This window comes from Grus americana, chromosome 1 (genome assembly GCF_028858705.1).
Source record: "Grus americana isolate bGruAme1 chromosome 1, bGruAme1.mat, whole genome shotgun sequence".
Classification (NCBI taxonomy): domain Eukaryota; kingdom Metazoa; phylum Chordata; class Aves; order Gruiformes; family Gruidae; genus Grus; species Grus americana.
In genome coordinates, this window is record NC_072852.1 from 161998079 (window position 1) to 162014385 (window position 16307).

At 34.5% G+C, this 16307-nt stretch overlaps 1 protein-coding gene across 3 annotated transcripts in view; it reads left to right on the forward strand.

Annotated features, from left to right (window-relative positions):
• Positions 1–16307, forward strand: part of UGGT2 (UDP-glucose glycoprotein glucosyltransferase 2) — a 92250-nt gene that overhangs the window by 15643 nt on the left and 60300 nt on the right. For 2 of the 3 annotated variants that reach the window (XM_054845103.1, XM_054845113.1), the window contains 5 exons: positions 1599–1695; positions 2754–2835; positions 5724–5824; positions 8710–8809; positions 13368–13428. In XM_054845103.1, coding sequence (XP_054701078.1) covers positions 1599–1695; positions 2754–2835; positions 5724–5824; positions 8710–8809; positions 13368–13428 — 441 coding nt within the window. Of the gene's footprint in view, positions 1–1598; positions 1696–2412; positions 2429–2753; positions 2836–5723; positions 5825–8709; positions 8810–13367; positions 13429–16307 lie in introns of those variants that run through there. The other variant, XM_054845123.1, reaches the window with a different exon arrangement.

A 16307-nucleotide genomic window follows, 5' to 3' on the forward strand; every position in this document is an offset into this window, starting at 1 on the left:
ACTTATAATTTTACATATTCTTGGTATAATCTCATATGTTCATTGTAGTACAGCAGCATGGGTTATCACAGTCAATGTCGTTGACCAGTTTTTCAGCACTTACATTCCACAGTGTCAGTATTTTAAACATAATGTTTCCAAATACATTTTTTTAACTTACTCTTCTCCCTGAAACAAAACAAGACAAATACCAGTACATGGAAGTGTATTGTCCCCAGTTTGGTTTATTGGAATTTTTTTGTAATTTCTATTCAGAGTACAGCTCTTAAGTAGTGCAGCTAATACAGGAATAATCTGATGAAGTGAGAGGTTGCTGTGATTTATGCAGACCAGGCATTTCAGGAAGATGAGATCCATAGTTTGCGGATGACTGAGTTGTTTGCTCACAGTAATGAAATAGAAGATTTGAGGAAACCAATCTTAAATTCTAAGCTGTGTGGGATGTAGTTTTTACTGAACTTTCTTTTCCTTTATGCACTTTTTTTCAGTTAAAAACCTACAGTCTTCTTGTTCTGACCAACTCATGCACCATGGTCCCCCCAAATACCTGTTGTCCTCCTCCCTGCACAATTTCTGTCTTCAGACTGCTCTTTCCTTTTCCTCCTTCCTCACAACCTCCATTTTTATTCTTTGGTTCCCACTAAGACAGATTTTCCCTCCTTTTTTACATTAAATGCCAGAAGAGGGAGCATTCAGAGCAGAAGAGGTATGGTCTTTCTGCTGTCTTTTTTTTTTTTTTGCCACTATCACCAAGACTGCTTAGAGACTGCAGTGCTGCCTGCATTGAGATTTGCTTAGAGGACCAGCAGAGAAAAGCCCCAGCCCTGTTGGGTTTTCAGTTGTGGGCTGAAGGGTTCTCAATACAGAATGTTTCTTAGAAATTGTAAGCTAAAGCCAAAAAGCTTTCAAGTTCTGTGCATGTGCAAATTACATTTTGGAAAGGGGATTTTCATACATTTTGGGCAAATTAGGGCATATTTTCAGAAATATGCATGCTCTGAGTAATTACACTGTTGAATGTCAAACTTCCACTCCAAAGTTAGAAATGCTTGTTGTTTGTTTTAAAAAGTGGCAACGTTTTTAGCAGTGATACTTTAATATGTTTTCTTATCCTCCTTGCAGAAAGTGATAATCTCTTTCATCAAAACATTTTGAAGGAATGAGCCTGATGCGTAAATAGAGAATTTCCTCCTAATGTGCTGAAATCTGGCAAAATTACAAAGAAATTTAAAACAGTTTAAAATGTGACCAGTAATTGTATAGGGTGCTATCAGCTCAATCTGTGGTAGTCCTTTCTATAATATTATTTGAAGTGACTCCAGTTTTGACAGCCTTTCTGTGGTCTGCAGGAGATAAAGGAAGTCCTTATTTTCTGTTACACACCTTCTCAATGGACTACCAATATGCCTTACATGACTTTTGTATTTTATTTGGTGTAGCGTTTCATATTTTGAATCATAAATTGGAAGATGAATTTAAGTTATGACTGTCATAAGATTTTAAAGTTACAGTATTAGATATTTTTAATCTCCTATAAATACATTTTTTAAGTTGTTTTTTTTTTTTTGTTATTCTGTTGAAATAATATCATCAAACAGAAACCAGGTTCCAGAAAAATGTATTTATCTGGATATGGTGTAGAACTTGCAATAAAGAGCACAGAATATAAAGCAGTAGATGACACTCAGGTTAAAGGTATGTTTTTTTTAATTCATTATGTCTTATTGGAGATACTATTAAAGTATGTTACAATCTTCAGTTATGAAGTCAGTAATGTTTTGAAGGTTATACTTAATTTCTTTTTATAGAACGAACTCTCAGCATTAGGAAATACATCAAAATATTTGCGAGTATTTCTAAACAGCTGTGCTTAGGATATAGTTCATTATCTAATCTGTAATTATTGTTATCTGGAGCTCTACTTCAAAATGTAACTCATTCTTCCTCCTTTCAATAAGTATAAGAGTGTTTAACCTTTGTTGTTCAATTATTTTATGTTTGTTGGCATCTCTAACATGCTAACTACCGTAGTATCTACACATTAGTGTTTCAGGGTTCTGGTTTTTTCTTAAGTTTTTGTGGAAATACTTTCACGGCCTTCTGTAGGAAAGATGTGCTCTATCATAGAATTTGGTACCAGTGTACGTTACTACGTGTTGAAATGAAAGTCACATCACAGAAAGTAGTAGCTATAGCATTCTGACACAGAGAAATTACTTCGTGTAGAGATTTACAAGATTTAAAGAAAGTTAGTTAACTCTCCTTTGGTAAGATTAAGGTTTAATGGCCTTTCGGCCACTTCGAAAATAGTTTAATATTCTTTTAAGGGAAAGAAACTCATCTCTGACTTACATCAAATGCTAGCTGGAGATTCAAGCACTGTAAAGGCATCATGTTTTTCAAGCATAAATCTGGTCATAGTTGGCTGGTAAGAGTTATGCCTTACCACTTTGTCAAACTGAGAAATGGCTATTTTGAGAAGCAAACTATTTAACCATATCAGTTTCATTTATATAAACAAATGTAACCATTGGATGAATGATATTTAAAAATTAATTTGAATGTTGCTAATTTCTGTAAAGTGATTCATTCTGATGCCAAAATATGAATGTATAAATATAAATCTAATTGAAAGTATGTCTGGGAACTACAATTTTCTGATTGTATGTTTCTGTTGACAGTTTTATAATTCATAAGAACATAATACATCAGGAACTTTGTTGTTTTATATTGTCCATGTGCTGTGTGTTCAGGAGCAAATGATACAAAAGAAGAGGAAGATGAGGAGGAGGAGGAGGAAAGTGATGTCCAAGGATTTCTCTTTGGCAAATTAAAGTGAGTTGACATAAGTTATAATTATAAGTTCTGCATTAGTTTCTGAACATGAACCAAACCCAATTCTTTTACAGAAGTGAGATTTATGTTGGAAATTACTTTATTTGCGACTGGTGAAAATTCTGATTAATTTTCTTTTTGGTGTATGTCTTGTGAGTGTAAAAATGCAACAGTTGTTTATTCTATCCATTTTACTGGGTTTAGTTTTCTAATTTCTTTTAAACTGTTTTTAAAGTAAAAAGATCCCTCTGAGCAACAGTCAAAAAAACCGTAGATACAAACAAGAAAACATGGTGCTCTACAGTAAATGGTTGCTGCTACTTCTGTTTTCAGATGATTAGAATCAAAACGTTGGTTTTCAAAATGCAAGTAGTAGCACAACAAATCCAAGGCCATGTGTTATAGTTACATAAGGTGTTTTCAAGCTAGGTAGGCATTCATTTCTTTGGGTTAAAGGGTGATATTTCTTGGAAGATACGCTTATTATAAATGTATTCTTATTTTGGAGTTTGTGAATTTGTGTTCTGTTCTGGCAGGAAGTCTTTTATCTCCAAGTTACAATCTGTTAGTTCAAGTGATTGATGAAATTGGATGCTACCTTGTTGAGGGCTATGGGTTGCTTCTGGTTCTCTGTTGATGGATTCATTTCATAATTGCTGTCATCAGAAGTGCTTCGCTTTTCCTGTAACCATTCCATGCAGTGAATCATAAATCTTGGCTTTTTCTTCAAGAAGAAACTCAAGAGCGTGGGTCTTCTCTAATGTCATTCTCTCTGTTGTTTTTAAAGAAAAAAGTAAACTTATTTGTAGATATTCTCAACAAACTGTAAGTCTTCTCAGAGTTTAGAGCTGCTAATGCTGTCTAAATTTCCAAGAGCCCACCCCCTTTCTGTCTTTTTTATAGTAATCACATTGAGATGGAAGTGCACCCAGATATGTAGGCTTTCTCATTGTTTCTCCTATCTGTAGAGATCTTCTACAGCATGTAATATCAAATGCTTATGTCATATTTTCATCTGAGCTTTTTTTCTTCTTGGATTTTGCTAGATTTAGCTATACTTAGGTTCTTGATGTTGCACTGTGGCTAATTTGTGAAGCTGTCAGATAGTTACTCAGACTTCTTGACAGTGTTTCTAGGCTCTTAGTTTTTTTTCCTCTCCTTTTCATACTGGAGACAAAAGAGATGCTTCAGTAATCTTTAAATTGTCCCTGAGTTATAGCCACGTCAAAAATTATACTTTTCTCAGCTGTGAAATATTTATAGATGTAAGCAGAAGACAAAATATCTTAGAAATACAACTATTTGGTAATTCAAATTAACAGAATTCAATCCTATATCATAATACGTATCCAGAGAAGGGCAGCTTTTTTTGCTTGGCTTTATGCGTGCTGAATTTTGTGCCCACGCTGAACTTAATGCAAGTGAACAAGAGAAATGAGGGACCAAGTGTCAATACTAGATCTTGGTTGGGCCTTGCAGCTAGGTCTTATTTGACAATTGTCTTTCACTCACAGAAGAATAAAGAGTCTGAGGAGAAAAAAAACATCATGAAGGTAAATTTGCAAAGAAGGCAGTAAAAGCAATACTTAAAGATTTTAAAACTAGTTAAAAGTTTGCTACATCATAGAGGGATTTCTAGGAGTGCAAACTATATTTGTCATTTCTAAGCCTATGTTGCAAGTAAAAAAAAAAGGAATTTTCTGTCTTTGCATCCCTTTTTAGCTGAGTATGCTTTTATTGAGGAACCTGGATTATTTTTTAATCCCAGAACAACAGTCTTCATCGGTGATTTTTTTTTTCTTTTTCTGTGAAGACCAACAGTTAATACCATCCAACAGCTAAAAAAATGAGGGCATGGAGTGATAGGGCAAGGGGTGATGGCTTTAAGATGAAGGAGGGTAGGTTCAGATTAGGTAGTAAGAAGAAATTCTTTACTGTGAGGGTGATGAGGCACGGGAACAGGTTGCCCAGAGAAGCTGTGGATGCCCCCTCCCTGTAAGTGTTCAAGGCCAGGTTGGATGGGGCTTTGGGCAACGTGGTCTAGTGGAGGGTGTCCCTGCCAGTGGCAGGGGGGTTGGAACTAGATGATCTTTGAGGTCCCTTCTAACCCAAACCATTCTGTGATTCCTTGTGAAACTTCTTAATATCTAAAATAAAATACAAAATATTACAGAACTTAAAAACAGACATCTAAACCACTAAGACTTTTAGCTACTTTTTGCTTCTTGTTCTATACTTCTAGTAGAAGAGTCTTTAGTGGTGATTCTTTGATGTCAGAAGGTGTCTTTTTGCAGGCTGAAGTCTTCGCCCTCAAAACTTCTTTGCCCAATTATTTTTTCAAAAAAGATAGCCAAGCTTTTGGGCACCATGCTGTTCTTCAGGTCTGACTAGTGATTTGTGTGCTCAGTAGCTTAATTTTTGTCAGTTATGTTAATTTTTAAAAGATTTTCTCAATATTGGCTTGTTTATATCTTTTGTAGGTAACACAACAAACTCTGCATCCATGAAGTTACAGTTAATCCACAGTATAGTTAGTATACAGTTAGTTATACATGATGCTATAATAAACTCACTATATAGTTAACTGTATTGTGTGTTAATACTATTTAATCTTTGAGTTCATTTATTCCATCAAAATTTGTGACATGGTTTGAGACAGATCATTACAAAACAATTGAACTCCTCCTTGTAATTAATAGGTTTTTAGTCCTCAGAAATCACCTCTTATCACCCCAAATCCTCATTTTTGTTTCAAGAATGAATTAAAATTTGAATTCTTGTGGTTTACCCTAAAAATACAGTATAAACTGTGAGCAATACTGTGGATTAAATTTGAAATTGATGGATGTCATTGATAATGCCTTTCTTTTAAAAATGTTTTATTGTAGACAGATGCATCCTGATCTGAAAAATAATTTGAAAGAGTTTAGAAAACATCTAATTGAAACTACTAACAACATGGAACCACTGAAAGTTTGGGAGCTACAGGGTATGTACTGCATTTTTCTGAATTAACACAGTACTTTCTTTAATTTTCCTTCATTGTGTGGATGTATCGATGTTATGATAAAAGCTTCTTTTAAAAAGAGACATATGGTTTCATAAAAAGGCAGTATTGTATCAAGTATTTAAAAAGAATGTATTGGTATCTTGTCCTAGTATTACATACTAGAAATAAAAGGAACGTTGAAGTCATTTTATAAGGTGGAGAATCATAACTAGCTTTACTGATTTTAAAGACAGAAATTATATTGCCCAGTTTTCTGCCTGATGTGTTATCTTGGATGCTAAATTTAGTTTCAGATTTTTTTTTTTAGGAATCAGACAAAAATATTATTGTGACATGACTATTGAGTCGGGACAAAATACAGGCTAAGACATTTTGCTTTCTTTAATTTATAAATTCTAACTTTTATCGGTGCACTGGAGTTCACATTGATACATTTTTTAATATAATATCAAATGGAAGAACATGCTTTTAAAAGCTTTCCTGTGGAAAAGAAGAAGTTGATTTCTAAACAGTTTCTGTGCTGATGACCTGCAGGACATTCTATAGCTTGAATGGAATTACAGATCACTCTAAAATAAGTCCCTAAAATGTCATGGCACTTAAGTTTAGGCAGCTAAATTTTGCCTGTTGCATTTTTCAGTTTCAGAGGACAACCTGATCAAAACTGATTTGCCTTTATTCTAGAGCAGTGAAGAAGACTGAGCAATCATCTGAACTTCAGTTTCTTTTTGGGACCCTGATTGTTATGGAACTTGCTAGCAGTGTCCAGTCTGGAACTAGCTATTTGAGATAATTGTAGCTCACTTGCAGTCTTTTATCAATTAACTCACCTTCAGCTGCAGGATTTATGTTGGCCCAAAATTAAAAAAAATTGAAAAACATTGCATTTCGGTTCTTCTGAGAAAGCTACTGTACAAATAATACGAGAATTCTCTTTTTCTCTATTAAAATTATTTTTTTACATGATTGAATACCACTCTGTTGCTGTTCAAGCAGCAGCAGCTGTGAAACTTTGACTCCCTTTAGTGTCTACCTTCAAAAGCCAGTACAAAGTCTCTATTTAGTTATGGTCTTTTCTGCGGTGTCATGGCTATATAAATAAAAAATTAAATTGGTGCTGCTCCCCAAGCAACTGGTTCACACAGTGTTGAAATCAGTTAAGTGCTGGGATGCTGTTTTTTCAGTACCAGGAAGACTGGCACTGGCTGGTGATAAGGACATTCAGGGCCTTTTCAGCCCCCTCTTTTTACGGTGCAGTTGTTTTGATATTCTTACTCCTGACATGACTGGGTGTTTGCTCTAATTCATTCTTAATGACTAAATATAGTTGCAGAGTTAATGGCTCAGCTACTCTCTAATTTCCTTTAATTAGCTTCCAAGTAAAAAATTAACTAAATTTAACGAAAACTCCTTCAGCTATAGGGCATACTTCTATTTATAAATGACCCTAAACACTATTCAAGAGTTGTCTTATAAGAGCCTTTATGTTTTAGGTAAGTAATTAGGTTTACTATTCATATTGAAAAATGATGCACAGAGTACCAATGTGGTATTCCCTTTAATAACTCATTCTTTTATCTGTGTGAACGGCCTCTTGATCTCTAGTGCTTCATTAGCTTTCAAAGCATACTTTGAGATCTGCTTTAAGTTCAAGAGCATCTTTTCCTCAAGATGCCCTACACTTCTCTCTCAGATGTGTTGGGGTACCGCAAGGGGAGGTCTGTAAGTGACAGTCCCTGGCCAGACATAACCAAGAAGGTAAAAGGACATGTCAGTTTGGCTCAGTGGCATTTGAATATTCGTACTCTAGCTGTGCAGCATAAAATGGAAATTACTAACAATTTGTGAAGGATTTTAAGTGTATGTCTGAAGGACACAGCAGGTAAGGCATCACTATCTGTAGTAACAGCAGCAATTGGATATTGCTTCACCTGATCACAGCTTATGTGGCTGTTGAAAGGGATCTGAACCATTCTTTTTGAAAACAGTGATCTCTCTATGCTTTTTGTTAAAAGTATTAAAAAATACTGAATTAACATTCCACCTCTCAGACTCACCTTTTTTTCCAGCCAAGGTGTACCTTAGGCTAAGCTAGGAATATGTGTCATTCACTTTTCTTCAGCCTTTTTTTTTTTTTTTTTTTTTTCAATTCCTTATTGCTTCAGAAAGATGGTGGAAAGTTCTACTAAGCAGCATCCTCTATGACTTTCTGTCCAGCACTTTTTACTATATGCGGCATCAGCTTTCCTCAAACTGACTAACCCTAAAAGCATAGAGAGAAAAATGAGATCCCTTTGGAAATTGTGCTAGACACTTAGAAGAACTGAAATTTGACAGTAGATTGGCTTTTCTTTCATTAGTCTCCATTTCCTCTTCCTGTGAAACTGCTGCTGCTTTTGAAAATTGTACACCTTACATGCTCAATACAGCCTTCTACGTTTAATATATCTATTCTCTGAAAATCTTGTTAAGTCCTGGAGCTGGAAAGATCTTACTCTTTACTGCAGTTATGGGTGTCTGTGGGTTGGTGTGTATCTAAGTTTGGGCATGATACCCTTGTGATACTGGCATAACACCACGTGATGAATTATCTGGTTTTTTCAATGTGTTTTTATAAACTTAGAAATTATATGTATAATGTGTATGCTCAAGATGGCTGAGCAGAATTCTGTAGGACTTTGGTATTTCCAACTTGTAAGAGCCCATCTTTTCGACCTTAATAATGTTACTTCATAATCTTTTACAATGTATAATTGAAATATAAAAAATGTTAATAGTGAGAGTGTCTATATGTAACAGTTTTCTTATTGTAGGCAACATTGATTGAGTGATGTTTCCAGTGATTTTTTTTTTTCCCCCCCCAGATCTTAGTTTTCAAGCAGCTGCTCAAATTATGTCTACCCCTGTTTATGATGCCTTAAAGGTAATGAAAGACATAGCTCAGAACTTCCCAATAAGAGCCAGGTATGATACTTAAGCTTGTTTTTCAAATACTGTTTTTATGTTTGCATTTGAATTTAATAACAGCAATCTAGATTTATATCCAAATCCTGCAGTTCATGTTTTATAGCTTGCTAGATGGATTCCAGGCAATTTCATTGAGTAGCAAGTAACTCCTGGGAGAGCTCATGATCGATCTCTTAAATGTTTCCTGTCTGAAGCAGGAGATGCCATGAAGTCATCCTAATCCTTCAGGCACTTCTGGTTGAATACCTAGTCCTCCCGGCTTACACTGGAATCTTATTTTCCCAGGTGCAAAATTCTGTTGAACTAATAGCAGATCTACTCACAGCAGGAAGAGGCAAAATTCTATCAATAAATTTCATAGGGGATCCACCCATATTGGTTCTAAGCACAACATTGCTGACAAGATTGGGCCCCAGCTACTGTATGTTAGTGTTCTTACTGGGGAAGATCTGTCTCCCATAACAAATTACTTAATAAAAGATCAATATAAGTATTAAATAACTGAATAACATTTCCCTCTGTACTAATATTAAAAATTGCACTTCCTGTAAGCCAATTGAATTGTAATTGAGAAACGCTTTTCTTTATACTTAATAAGTTCTTTATGTAATCCTATTGGCAATATTTGCTTGAATTACTAAATTAAATATGATGCTAAATAGGATTCTTAACTCAGTGTGCTTTCACATTTTACAACTCTTGTTTAATTATCACAGTGTTTCATTGTCATGTCTGATTTTCTGCTAATCTACACTATAATGGAAAAACTACCTTTGTAACATCTTGTTTCAAGGAAGAAAAATAACTTTTTAAATGCCTGAAACATAATGATTATGAAATAGTAAGGTACAAGTTTACACTTAGCAATCAGAAAATGCAGCTGTCCATTAGAAGATAGTGGAAACATACATAATGTTGAACTGCAAGGCCAGTTCTGTTCTTTAAAGGACAGGAAAAAATCAGTTTGAAGTATACTAGGTGACATTTAAATCATTGGTTTAAAAAGTCATTAAATTGTTCCATCCTACTCCAACTCCTGCTGTGTATTTGTAGCATTAGAGCACAATTTACCTATTCTTCAAACATTTTATGGGTAAAAGTGTAAAGAGACTTTAGAATTATTAAAAGGGGAATTGCAGTGCCTGTCCTGTATGATTTATGCTAATCTAGCATGCTATTTTTAACATGAGAGACTACAAATATTTAAATAATTTAATTTTAGTAAGTCTGCATTGACAACAAACTTAAATCAAAGAGGCATTGTGTCAGAACAGTGCCCAAAATATATTTCCTTAATAATCATGCTTAACCTGCTGAGTCAAAAATACTAGTTTGGGAAAAAAAAAACCTAGAACAAACAGGAAATTAAAAGATACTGTGTAATCACTTTATATAGATAACTGATCGTTATAATAGTAGCATTTTAAAATTGTTTAAATTTCACACAGTTTAGATATGAAACAACCATTTTTTAAATTATGTAAATTCTGGTTTTAAAAGACTGAATAAACATTTTAGAACTATAGTTATGAAAATAAAAAATAAATATTATATGTTCCTTAAAAATTGAAGGGTTCCTTAGATGATGAAAAATGAATATACTATTCCTCTGGAAGCTTCTTTCACTTTCTAGTTTATAACCTGCATTTTTGTGTCTCAGTATTTCCAGTTGAAAAGGTTAGTCTGAGGTAGATTTTACAAAATGTCATCAGATGTAGACAGTGTAACAACTGATATATGTCATGATGACATTTTGATAATTCATTTTATAGGGTATTTTTCATCTTTGTTTTGTTGTATATGAGTCATAATTATCTGTTATTTAAGAATGCAATAGTAAGAATTATAATACCCTTGTCATTCCTGAATGTTAGCATTATGAACATGTGAAAACATTCCTTTTTTGCCCTGATATGCAGTACTACATAGCTATGTGTTCTCCCAAGTAAGAATAAAGATGCATAAAATTATATGATAGAAAATAGTACAACCTTAAGGTCACACAAGAACATTCCTACATGATGTAGAATAATAAATAGTATCCATTTGCTTTCAGACAGTAAAGTGTTTCTCTTTAGTGAGTCCTTAGCACTTCGTATTTAGAAAAACATGCAGAAGGTTTTGTGAAGCTCTGAACAAATTGAACAAATGAATGAACTCAAAATGAACAGTCATCTTTCACAGGTACTTCTACTCTTGTTACATCAGATTCCTTGGGTGTCCTCAAGGATTGACCATCACACTTTCTGCTTAAAATCTTGCTAGAATCCTCCATTGTCAAATGCCATGTGTAGACAAGGAGCTAGTTAACAATTCTTTAATGTATATATTTCTTATTACCAAAAAAAGCTATCAGTAAAGCTTACCTTTTGCTGGTATTTGACTTCCTTGCTAACATTGGGCAGCTTTGTCTTCTCCTTTCCGCCTTTTTATTATTTTCACATTAATTTTTTATGTTTCTGCCTTACTACTCTATGCTATATGGAAAGATTTAGATTGTTCTTTTTATGTGTGCAGTTTTAATCACCTGTATATGCAGAATGAAGCATTGATCTGAGAGCTGCAGGCCCTGCTACTGTTTCTGTTGAGTTTAGCAAGATAAAAATCAGAGCTTTTTTTTTCCTTAAAGTATTTTTTATTTCAGAACTCTCTAAAACTATGGCTATGAAGTCAGAATAATAGTTGTGGTAGTACTGTCACACATTAAATTTGCACCTTGCTATGGAGTCCTTCTGTTAAGTAGCTGTTTCACTCGTTGGTTAAGTAAATTCTCAGTAATAATTCCCATCAATTACAGATGCTCTTTTAATGAGAAAAGTTCTGTAGCGTTCCTGAATTATGTCTATTTCTGCTAGAAGGTTCCTTAAAGCAGTGTCCTACATAGTCAGCTTTTGAGACTTCTGACTTGATAGTGGTTTTTCCTAATCCTTCTCCATTTTTCCAAATTTAAATTTGGCTTCAGATATTCTTTTCTTTGTACTTACAGTTTCTTTTAATATTTTTTAAAAATCTTAATCAGCAATGTTTCTTTTTTAGCATAAATGTTTATAGTTTCTTGCCTTCTGTTCTATAATTTTTATTTCAAAACTAGCAAACACAGAACGTAGTATAGTATAAGATATATTTACTCAGTATTGAACACACTTCCTATATTCTTTATGTGTCTAGAGTACTTAGCAATAAGATTATAAAAGCTTTATGAGAAAGAGTTTAGATTAGTTGAACAATAACAACCATGTTGTTATGCTCATCCTCCAATGACTACTGATAATAATGTATTTGAACCATGTTGACTGCTTTTTAATGCTATCTTTGACATCACAGTTTGAGTTACATCTTCCTCATTTTGAGCCAAGGAAAGCCCACAGAATATGGGTTGGTATAAATAGAGCTCCTTCTTGATCCTCTATTGCCTTTCATCACATAGTTCAGAAGGGATTCACAGTGACAAAAATAATGTGCCAGAATATTTAAGGTGGGGAGTGAATGGGAAAAGGGTATTTAGCTATGATGAATTCTGTAATATTTATAAACAAAGCTTGGAAATCATATTGTTTGCACTTAACAAGTAGTTTCTTTGATTGCCTGGAAAGCTTGAATATTTGTTTAAAGTAAACTGATTTTATGTCTTATTTTTGACATATCATGAAAAACGTGTTTACTAGCAAGATCTATTCCAAATCAGTTTCTTTTTGCAGGGAGGTGAGGATTTATATTATTAAATAACTGCTTTATTATCCATAAGTATTGAAGTTGGCTTGGTAAGATCATTTTCAGTTTGTTTAGTTAATTTTCAGGTTTAAGATGATTCCAGATTTTCTTAAAGCCCCATACAGATTTGCTAAAACATGTACAATCATGTTTTGAAAAAAAAATTATGTAGGCAACTAGAATATTTATTTTGGCATTTATTGGGAGAATCAGATTTAGGTTAATGTGGTTTAGGGTTTCTTAAAACATGGAGACATTAATTTGCCTCTGGGAAAATTTTGTGATAATCAAGTAATTATAAACCTCACATATGATACATTGTGGCAGAGGAAGTTAAAACAGTCTTCAACAACATTCTTGAAAAGTAAAAAAGACAAATCAATGGATTATCTTCTAAAGGTAGAATAACTAAACTAATGACAAAAGGTAGAATGACTAAAGTAAAATTTCGACTGTCTGTGAACAATTAACATTTTCAAGGGTCTCACTCTGTAAATCTCTCTTGTAATCTCAGCTAATTTATAGTGGTCATTCTTTGCATATTTTCCTTGCCTTTGGCCAAAACATCAAGTTGTAGCTTGGCCACCTGTGCTGTAATGATGAGTAACATGGAGTTAGGAACAACTAGCATAAATTTGAAACCTGGGTTTACTAGAGTAACACAGAATAAAATATTTGTTTTGAAAATAAAATATTTATGACACTGCATTACTCTTTAAGTCTTAATTACAGCATTCTTCAATTACAGTGCATTGGATATGGTATTAAAATAACATTTCACATTATTTAATGGTGGGGGTTTTTTAATACAGTGGTTGAGTGATACCAATATTTATTTTTACAGATCACTGACCCGGGTGCCTGTAGACAAGAAAATGCGAAATGAAATAGAAGAAAATCAGAAGGTTTGGTTTTGTTTCTTCAAGTGAACAATTGAGTTACTATCATATTACTGCTTTTAGAGATTTTTATTAGCATAGCAGCTTTCACATGGTTTCTGTCTCTATCCAAGATGGCCACACAGGTCTGGCAGATGTGTCCACTGGGACATCCATCCCCTTCTGCCTGACCCATACTTTCCAGTCCAGGATGCCTCATCCTGAAACAAATAACATTGGGTGTCTGTGTGGTTGGTCAGCTGAATCACTCCTATGATTCCGTGACTGTATTAAACGCATTAACTATAGGAGGATCTAAGGCACCTATGACACTAAGTTTAAATTTCTTACGACACCCTACCTGAGGCTGCAGGCGTTTAGACAGCTGAAAGCTAAAATCTGTTTGGGAAGTAGGGAAACTTCCTGAACACTGCAGCTAGAGCACAATAAATTGGCATGTGCGTTCTTGAACTGCAGTACATCCATCTAGCAGCAGGAGAGATATGATCTCATGCTGTGAGTAACTGGATGATTCCCTCTCAAGATAATGAAAGTTGAGTAGGAAATGCAATGGGAGGAAATAAAGGTATTAGAAGTTGAAAGGCATGTGATGATTTAGGTGTAATGAATTGATACCTAAATAAGAAACAGGCAAAGAACTGCTATAGATAAAAGGAAAAATAAAAACTCATTAAATACAATTCACAACTTCCAATGCAATAACTTGCTGACAGTTTAGCAAGAAAATACTGTATGAGTATTATCAACATTAAATTCTAGTCTTGGATGCCTAAATACTCCTTCCATCAAAGTTGTTAGGGCAAATGGATGCTCTTCTGAACAATCAAATGCCTAGCATCAAAATTGTATAATGAGTCTCAGCTCTGATTCAGCTCAGTTCTTCTCCTACTGCAGTACTGAAGGGTTTGAAAAACTTTTAGACTCCCATTTCAATACCCAGCGGCTGATAATTTTTTCATTGTTCTTGCATTCATTTTAGTATTAGGATTTTTATGACATACATCAGCCACTTGCAGTCTCTCTGTATCTCTGTTTACATGAGTATCTGGGCTTATAGGAATGACCAGTACGCTTTCAGTCATAGTAAGAGATCTCTTACCCTAAATGCTGATTTCAGTGCTTCAAGGCAAGGGCCTGTTCTAGCTGATCACACAAGTTCTGCATAAGAGCTCTGAAGAATGCTGGTAAGATTTCGTGAGACTGGAATCCTTCTATTTCTTGTTCACTCCTTGCGTGGCATTAAGGGGTTTTTTTCTGCAATTATAGCACTTCATGGCACAGCTCTGGTCTTAAAACTGGAATCCAAGTTGGATTTGCTAACTATAGAAAAATTTCAGGTATACCTAGGACTTTGGGTGCTTCTCTGCCTGGTGTGGAGGTGTCTCCTTACTGTGTGCCTGGCTGTTTAATTTTGTCCGCTCTGCCCATTTTGGTTGTATCTCAGGATCAAACTCTTTTGTGTAGACAAAAGGATCACAAATTCTGTCAGCTGCAAGGGCTCTTGGCATTGTCAGATATCTGTGAATTTTGGCTGCTTATAAGGGATGTGTAGAATCAGACCTTGGGAGGGCGTGTAATTCGGTGCAAAGCTGTGGTAGGATAAATGTAAATGTCAAACGTGAGCCGCTACTTCTAGTTTTTGTTTTACTGGTTGCATGAGGTTTAACAGATAAATATGGAGTCCTGCACTCGGGCCGGAGTAATCCAAGGCAGCAGTTAGTTATGAAGAAGTCCTTCTTCTGTACCAAGTTTTGGGACATACAAAAAAACCCCATTTCTGTAATTTAGATGAGTATAAGATTGGGAATAAAGTGAGTTTTATAAATTAGAAAATTAATTGAAATAAATTATCGCTTTCTTTTTTTCCTTATACAACCGTAGAAAACTTACTGCCATGCATTTATGCTCTTTGTTTTTGAAAGGCCCACTGACATCCATTTTTTAGGTGCCTACTAAAATTTTCATGAAAGGTAATAAGTAACAATTTAAAAAAAAAAAAAGCCTTTCTGGTTATTTCTTTGCATTAGTGGGATGCAGTCACCCGCAAATCCACCATATTCTTCACATTATATCTGAGTTTGAATATATGTATTTAAATACTTTATAACAAACAAGTAATTATTACTCTTTTGTAAATCTACATACAAAAAAAAGCAAGGAAAGCACTACAAAGTTCAGTTACACCCGTAGAATAAATTAAATATACCAATTTCAAAAGCTGTTTTTTAAGGTCAAGGACAGGTTTTGGACTTTCATAAAAAAATTTTTCTGTGTTAGGCTCAGGCTTATCACAGCTGCATTTTTCCTTCATGGAGAGCCCTGCCTTTCATATTGTGATATTAGGTGCCATTACATATTTCCATTCTGCTTTGGGTTGTGAAAATGTTTATATATATTAAGGAATATGGTACCTTTTCAATGAACGATATGCAGATCTGTTGGATTACAAGGAGCTTCAAGTAGACTGTTGTCTCATTATGTGGGGTTGCACTTAGAATGCCACAAACCAGTTACCTTTGAGGTTACTTACATTTACCTGTGTGAAAGTAACCACACTACTTTAAAGGAATAATGTCACTCTCAGTGTTGTCCCGTTTTTTCTCTCATTTGTCCAGTGACAGGCTCGTAAGTGCAGTAATATGCACAGCCTGAGCTGCTTGCTGTAAGTGTGCTTTTCTTCAAAGTGTGCTTTTTGTTCACACTTACTCTGTTCAGCAAGTGGGAGCTAAATGGGAAAAAAAAAAATCTTTCTTAGATTGCTTTTTTTCTGCCTATTTTTGGTGCTTTCCATTCCTCTGCTGGGAATTAAGACAGGTCTGGAAATCTGACTGCTTCTCATGGGGTGAGTTGGAATAAACTGCTGCTGTTGCTCCTGTTACTTATCT